The 8,454-nt window shown below is 42.2% G+C and overlaps 1 protein-coding gene across 2 annotated transcripts in view; it reads left to right on the top strand.

Annotated features, from left to right (window-relative positions):
• Window positions 1-7,537, top strand: part of SEC61A2 (SEC61 translocon subunit alpha 2) — a 35,780-nt gene extending 28,243 nt beyond the window's left edge. For both annotated transcript variants that reach the window (XM_045464574.1, XM_045464575.1), the window contains 2 exons: window positions 3,653-3,729; window positions 6,430-7,537. In XM_045464574.1, the coding sequence (XP_045320530.1) occupies window positions 3,653-3,729; window positions 6,430-6,616 (264 nt within the window). In that variant the 3' untranslated portion in view covers window positions 6,617-7,537. The remainder of the gene's footprint in view (window positions 1-3,652; window positions 3,730-6,429) is intronic.
• Window positions 7,538-8,454: the final 917 nt, after the last annotated feature.

Genomic DNA, 8,454 nt, shown 5'->3' on the forward strand with positions numbered 1-8,454 from the left:
TAGTTGTTGGGAGATTTTTGATAACTGAATCAGTATCTTCGTTGGTTATGGGTCTGTTCAAGCTTTCTGTTTCTTCCTGTTTGAGTTTTGGGAGTGTGTGGGTATTTAGGAATTTGTCCATTTCTTCCAGGTTGTCCATTTTGTTGGCATATAATTTTTCATAGTATTCCCTGATAATTGCTTGTATTTCTGAGTGATTGGTTGTAATAATTCCATTTTCATTCATGATTTTATCTATTTGGGTCATCTCCTTTTTCTTTTTGAGAAGCCTGGCTAGAGGTTTATCAATTTTATTTTTTGAAAAAAACAACTCTTGGTTTCATTGATCTGCTCTACAGTTTTTTTAGACTCTATATTGTTTATTTCTGCCCTGATCTTTATTATTTCTCTTCTTCTGCTGGGTTTGGGGAGTCTTTGCTGTTCTTCTCTATTTCCTTTAGGTGTGCTGTTAGATTTTGTATTTGGGATTTTTCTTGTTTCTTGAGATAGGCCTGGATTGCAATGTATTTTCCTCTCAGGACTGCCTTCGCTGCGTCCCAAAGCGTTTGGATTGTTGTATTTTCATTTTCATTTGTTTCCACATATTTCTTAATTTCTTCTCTAATTGCCTGGTTGATCCATTCATTCTTTAGTAGGGTGTTCTTTAACCTCCATGCTTTTGGAGGTTTTCCAGACTTTTTCCTTGGTTGATTTCAAGCTTCATAACATTGTGGTCTGAAAGTGTGCATGGTATGATCTCAATTCTTGTATACTTATGAAGGGCTGTTTTATGACCCAGTATGTGATCTATCTTGGAGAATGTTCCATGTGCACTCGAGAAGAAGTATATTCTGTTGCTTTGGGATGCAGAGTTCTAAATGTATCTGTCAAGTCCATCTGATCCAATGTATCATTTAGGGCCCTTGTTTCTTTATTGACCATGTGTCTAGATGATCTATCCATTGTTGCAAGTGGAGTATTAAAGTCCCCTGCAATTACCACATTCTTATCAATAAGGTTGCTTATGTGTGTAATTGTTTTATATATTTGGGGGCTCCCGTATTCAGTGCATAGACATTTATAATTGTTAGCTCTTCCTGATGGATAGACGCTGTAATTATTATATAATGCCCTTCTTCATCTCCTGTTACAGCCTTTAATTTAAAGTCTAGTTTGTCTGATAAGGCTACTCCAGCTTTCTTTTGACTTCCAGTAGCATGATAGATAGTTCTCCACCCCCTCACTTTCAATCTGAAGGTGTCCTTAGGTCTAAAATGAGTCTCTTGTAGACAGCAAATAGATGGGTCTTGTTTTTTTATACATTCTGATACCATATGTCTTTTGGTTGGAGCACTTAGTCCATTTACATTCAGTGTTATTATAGAAAGATATGGGTTTAGAGTTATTGTGATGTCTGTAAGTTTCATGCTTGTAGTGATGTCTCTGGTACCTTGTCTCACAGGATCCCCCTTAGGATCTCTTGTAGGGCTGGTTTGGTGGTGATGAATTCCTTCAGTTTTTGTTTGTTTGGGAAAACTTTTCTCTCTCCTTTTATTCTGAATGACAGACTTGCTGGATAAAGGATTCTCAGCTGCATATTTTTTCTGTTGATCACATTGAAGATTTCCTGCCATTCCTTTCTGGCCTGCCAAGTTTCAGTAGATAGGTCTGCTATTACCCTTATGTGTCTACCTTTGTATGTTAAGGCCCGTTTATCCCTAGCTGCTTTCAGAATTCTCTCTTTATCCTTATATTTTGCCAGTTTCACTATGATATGTCGTGCAGAAGATCGATTCAAGTTACATCTGAAGGGAGTTCTCTGTGCCTCTTGGATTTCAATCCCTGTTTCCTTCCCCAGATCAGGGAAGTTCTCAGCTATGATTTATTCAAGGACACCTTCAGCCCCTTTCTCTTTCTCTTCTTCTTCTAGAATTCCTATGATACGGATATTGTTCCATTTGATTGCATCACTTAGTTCTTTAATTCTCTCCTCAGACTCCTGGATTTTTTTTATCTCTCTTATTCTCAGCTTCCTCTTTTTCCATAATTTTATCTTCTAATTCACCTATTCTCTCCTCTGCCTCTTCAATCTGTGCTATGGCCGCCTCTATTTTATTTTGCACCTCATTTATAGCACTTTTTAGTTCCTCATGACTATTTTTTAGTCCCTTGATGTCTGTAGCAATAGATTCTCTGCTGTCCTCTATGCTTTTTTCAAGCCCAGCGAGTAATTTTATGACTATTACTCTAAATTCTTGTTCCGTTATTTTGCTTAAATCGATTTTGATCAATTCGTTAGCTGTCGCTACTTCCTGGAGTTTCTCTTGGGGAGAATTCTTCTGCTTTGTCATTTGTCCCTGCAGTAGCTGGGCGGGCCGCAGTCAGACCCAGTGTCTGCTCTCAGCCCACCACTGGGGCCACAGTCAGACTGATGTGTACCTTATCTTCCCCTCTCCTAGGGGCAGGACTCACTGTGGAGTGGTGTGGCCCCTGTCTGGGCTGCTTGCACACTGCCAGGCTTGTGGAGCTGCTTTGATGGGATCTGGCCAAGGGCGTATCAGATGGGGTGGATCTGCAAGGTGCACAGGGGCGGGAGGGGCAGGCTCAGCTTGCTTTGCTGTCGGTGGTCCCCTGCGGCAGAGGCCCTGCAGCACCAGGAGGGAGGCAGGCCCATTGGAGGGATGGATCCACAGAAGCACAATGTTGGGCGTTTGCGCAGTGCCGGGAGTTGGTTCCCTTTGGAATTTTGGCTGGGGGGGGTGGGGGGGTAGGAGAGGGCAATGGCGCTGGCCAGCGCATTTGTTCCCCGCCGAGCTGAGCTCTGTCTTCCGGGGCTCAACACCTCTCCCTCCCAGCGTCCTCTCGCCCTCCCGCTTTCCGAGCAGAGCTCTTGACTTATAACATTCCGGATGTTAAGTCCTGCTGGCTGTGAGAACACACTCTGTCTGGCCCCTCCGCTTTTGCAAGCCAGACTCGGGGGCTCTGTCTTGCCGGGCGGGCTGCCCCTCCACCGCCCCGGCTCCCTCCCACCGGTCCGTGGAGCGTGTAGCACACACCGCCTCTCCACCCTTCCTACTCTTCTGTGGGTCTCTTGTCTACGCTTGGCTCCAGAGACTCCATTCTGCTAGTCGTCTGGCAGTTTTCTGGGTTATTTAGGCAGATTTGGGTGGAATCTAAGTGGTCAGCAGGACACGGTGAGCCCAGCGTGCTCCTATGCTGCCATCTTCCCACTACGTTCTTTCTAGCATGTGGCCCACTGAGTAATGTTTGTTTTTAAGAGACCAAGTGTGAGCAGGGGAGGGGCAGAGAGAGAGGGAGACACAGAATCTGAAGCAGGCTCCAGCCTCTGAGCTGTCAGCACAGAGCCCAACGTGGGGCTGGAACCCTTGAACCGAGAGATCACGACCTGAGCCAGTCAGATGCTTAACTGACTGAGCCACCCAGGTGCCCCATGTTTAATTTTTTTTTTTAATGTTCGTTTTTGAGAGAGAGTGGGGCAGGGGCAGAGAGAGGGAGACAGTCCCAAGCAGGCTCTGTGCTGTCAGTGCAGGGGCTCAAACTTGTGAAATATGAGATTATGACCTGAGCGAAAATCAAGAACCGGATGCTTAACTGACTGAGCAAACCTGGTGCCCCTAGAGTTTGATTTTAAAAGTTGTTTTTCTCTTGGCAGGTTGCTAAACAGCTTAAAGAACAGCAAATGGTTATGAGGGGCCACAGAGATACCTCTATGGTTCATGAGCTCAATAGGTAAGGTCATGAAATTTAACCCTTGATGTGTGTGTACGTGTGTGTACATACATATGTACCTGGCTTTTCAGTCTTTAATTTATTGTCAAATGTTGTCCTGTTTAAATATGAAGCATTTTTCTTCGACTTCACACAGAAGAACCAAAATTTAACACAATACTGAATTGTTCTCCACATCAGAATTGACATCTAAATGATTTAAGTAAAATTGTGTTTCCTTCACTGCTCAGCCCAGGGTAAAATGTTCTTGATTGGAAGTCCTTGTTGTCTGGCTGCACATAAAATCACCTGGGAGCTTTTAAAAGGCACTGATATTCAACCTCTAGGAATTATGATTTATTTGGCCCAAGGTGGATCCCGTACATTCGTTTATTTATTTACTTTTTTTGAGAGAGAGAGCACGCATGGGCACGTGGTCGCCAATAGGCTCCACCCTTAGTGCGGAGCCCGACATGGGGCTTGATCCCACAAATGTGAGGTCCTGACCTGAGCTGCAACAGAGTCAGAGGTTTATCCGACTGAGCCACCCAGGTGCCCCTTCTTTTCTTTTTTTGCGTTAGTTTATTTTTTGATAACAGCTTTATTGGGCTGTAATTCACATACCGTGTAATTCACTCATTTGAAGTGTATGGTGCAGTGTTTTTTTTTGTTTTTAGTATATTCAGAGTGTGGAATCATTACAGTGTAATTCTAAAAACACATTTGTCACCAGGGCAGCTGGCTGGCTCAGTTGGAGGAGCATGTGACTCTTGATCTCGAGATCATGAGTTCACGCCCCACATTGGCTATAAAGCTTACTTTTTAAACTTAAAAAAAAATTTTTTTTTCATCACCAATAAAGAAATTTTGCACCTGTTGGCTGTTCCCATTCACTGCACCCTCCCACGCCCCAGCCCACTTTTTACTTTTGATCTCTACAGATTTGCCTATTCTGGACATTTCATATAAGTGGAATTGTGATCTTTTGTAATTGTTTTCTTTTAGCATAATGTTTTCAGGATTCATCCATTATTTGTGAATAATATTCCATTATATGGGTGTATAGTACTACGTTTTGTTTATCTGTTCATCGGTTGATGGAGATTTTGGTTGTTTCCAGTGTTTTGACTATCATGAATAATGCTATTCATAACATACTTGTACATGTTTTGTGTGGACATAGGTTTTCCTTCTTGTAGGAGTGGGATCGTTGGGTCCTAACAGTTCTGTGTTTAGTATCGAGGAACTGCCAGAGTGTTTCCAGAGCGGCTGGACTGCTCTCCATCCCACCAGCAGTGGGTGAAGCTTCCAGTCGTTGCACGCCTTTGCTAGCACCGGTTCTTGCTTTTTGATTCTAGCCATCTAGTGGGCATGCAGTGGTAGCTCATTGTGGTTTTGATTTGCTTTTTCCTGATGAGTAATGATGTGGAGTGTCTTTTCATGTGTTTAATCAGCCATTTGTGTACCTTCTTTGAGAAGTGTCTATTCACATCTTTTGCTTATGTTTAACTGGGTTGTCTTTTTGTTACAGAGTTGTAAAATTTTTGAGTTTATTTAGAGAGAGAAAGGGAGAGAGAGCGAGCACATGCGCGCACATGCACTTGAGCTGGGGAGGGATAGTAAGGGGGGGTGGAGAATCCCATGCAGGCTCTGCGTTTGAACTCATGAAGTGTGAGATCATGGCCTGAATTGAAATCAAGAGTTGAACTTAACTGAGTGAACTACCGAGGCGCCCCGAGTTGTAAGATTTTTTTATGACAATATCCTCGATATGGCTCCTCTTTGGTGTATGATTTATAAATAATTTGCTGCCATTCTGTGGGTTGTCTTTTTACTTTCTTGGTGTCCTTTGCACGAGTTTTTAATTTTGACAACGTTCAGTTTCTCTTGGTTGTGTCGTGCTGGTCTTGGTGTTTATCTAAGAAATCATTGCCTAACCCAGGGTCACAAAGATTTATTATTTTCCATTAGGAGTCTCGGCTCTAACATTCAGGTCTGTGGTCCACTTTGAGCTAATTTTTTTTGTGTTTGGTGTGATAGGGGTCCACATTTCTTTTTGTGCGCATGGATATCCAGTTGTTCCAGAACTATTTATTGAACAGGCATTTGTATTTTTATGTAATTTTTTTTATTTATCTAGAATGTAGATCGCAGAGAGTAGTATAAGGAACCTCCGGGTATTCAACTGTATCCAGCTTCAGTAGTTAAGCATCTTTCTGCCATTCCTGTTCATCGACCATCTCCCCAGTCTTTTGTTTTTCCTTTCTGGAATATTTTAAATATCATCCAAGTATATTAAACAACTCTCCAGGTGATTCTAATGCGCAGCCAAGGTTGAATTACTGTAAAGAGGGTCCTCCACATCTTGTCCCATAAATTTGTTACTTAGAAAGCATCTTGAAGTTTACTCTTCATCTACAAGAGGGAGCTAAAGATGACCTAAAGTACTAAATGTTTTAATGCATAGATCTGTTGAGGATCCTAACCTGCCATAAAAATCACGTATTGTTTTTCTCGGCTGTTTACTGGTTTCTGGAAGTTGGGGTCACATCGTTACCTTAATGGCAGAGTTTTCACCAACACGTAACTACTGTGCACAACGGGTCATTCTGTGCTGGAGTTCACAACAGGCTTGTTTAACGATGCGTCAGTGTGTTGTTTCTGACTGTTGCACCTTTTCCTGTTTTGCTGCACCGCCTGACCCAGGGTTTTGTCTTCCAGGTACATCCCCACAGCAGCTGCGTTTGGGGGCTTGTGCATCGGAGCCCTGTCGGTGTTGGCCGACTTCCTCGGGGCCATCGGCTCTGGCACTGGGATTCTGCTCGCAGTCACTATTATTTATCAGTATTTTGAAATTTTTGTCAAGGAGCAGGCTGAAGTTGGCGGGATGGGTGCTTTGTTTTTCTAAGTGTTCCAGTATTTCTTGTGTGTGTGAAAGGGAAAATAATCTTGACACGTTGTTTCTGTCAAATGCTGGTTCCCCTTTTCTTCCCTCACACTTTGTTTTCAAGTGCTGACTGTCCCATTTGTGAAATGGGCACTGAGCTAAGCCTGTGTGCAGCGTTAGTACCAGCTGCCTTAAAACTAAAGTTTACATTATTCGTTAAAAAATGTACTCGTAGTGTTGCCCGTGATGCTGGAAACCAATGTGCCCGCCTTGCCATGTTCAGTTGTGACGGTGAGATGGTGACGTGGATCAGTTTTGCACACATTCAAAACACTCGATATTCCCCCCACTTGTTTAAAAATAAATGTAGTTCAAATTGCCACTTTCCAGTATTTTTGAGCTTATTTAATGAGTTGTGGAACATTTATATCTAATCTGTATTTTAGATATAATTAACTTTTTATACTTTTTTAACTCATAGTATCCACGTTCCCACCCTCCCTCTCCGTCCACCGCCCCTTCTTGTCCCCTCTCAAAGCTGCCACTCAGCTCACTGGCAGAATCAGGCTTCGGTTACAGCTGTTCCTAGAAAACAACCGCTTGTGAGGACTCTTGCTGATTTTCATTCCTTTCTTCCCAGTGACAGCAGTCGGTGCTGTTTGACTGTATTGGCTATGCCTTCGAATTCCAACCCATCACTTGAGAATATGCTTTCAAGATACAATGCCCCATTTTTTTTTTTAAACCCCTAAAGCAAAGATCTAATTCTCAAGCAATGTCTGTAGTTCAGTGGGGGTGAACATTATGAGTAATTCATGCTAGGAATTTGTGTATGTTGTTGTACTTTACAGCAGCAACATGAGTGTAAACAGTAGAAAATAAACCTTTATTTAATAAAACTGTTTCAGTTGTGTTGGAAAAATAAAATCAGATATTAAACGATTTCTGAGATTATTTGTATAGGTTCATCGTAGTCATCTCACCCATCCTGAGATGTCTGTTGTAAGAGGTCAAATGTAATTAGTGTTTAATCCTAAAATGGTTGAGGAACACTGACCAACTTAAAGGTGCTCAGTTACATGACTGATACTACAAAGGATAGGAAAACGGTGTCAGATTAACATCCCAGCCTCCATTTGAAATAACATAGCTCTTTATAAATATGTGCTCTGTTGTCCAGAAAGAGATCAAACTTAATTTTTGAAAGATCCTTTTCAGAAGTAAGATTTTCTCATTGTTTATTTAGTAAGTGCAGGAAGTGTATCTTTTTTAGCCTAGCATCACAAAACCAAACAATTACAGGGGCAAGGCAGATAAAATAAAGGCTGGCAGGATAGGAACAAGGGTCATCTCCTAAGGGGCTCAGACCATTGTTAGAATAGAAATGTGGATCCAGTGTTGTTATATAGGATTTTTTTTTTTTTTTCAAGAGAAGGTGGAAACAGGGCTTTTTATAGGAAACCTTCACCTTTTAAATGCTCATAAATTAACCGTGTCAGCCAGTGGAGACCTCCAGGCTGCCAACTCTCAAACTGACTTGACTTCCAAAGTACAGCCCTGGATGTTTAAAGGTTAACATAAATGGCATTAGGGGTATGTTCTAGGATTTAGCTGTCACTTCTAATGTGCACTCCTAGGAAGAGAAGGCGGCAGAACAGGTGGGGGTTACAAACATCTCTCTTCTACCGACATTTAAGAGTAGGTTTCTCAATTCCTGTGGGGAATGGCTTTGGAAGAGCTGGTCCGTTTGGAGACTGCTCTAAGCCTGAGTCTGTAGATTTTCTACACACCATCTGGTTCTTGATTTTGAAGGAGAACAGTAACAAGGGAAATTATAGAACTTGGTCTTTGAGAGCTCA

The sequence above is a fragment of the Leopardus geoffroyi genome, chromosome B4, assembly GCF_018350155.1.
Source record: "Leopardus geoffroyi isolate Oge1 chromosome B4, O.geoffroyi_Oge1_pat1.0, whole genome shotgun sequence".
NCBI classification, from domain to species: Eukaryota; Metazoa; Chordata; class Mammalia; order Carnivora; family Felidae; genus Leopardus; species Leopardus geoffroyi.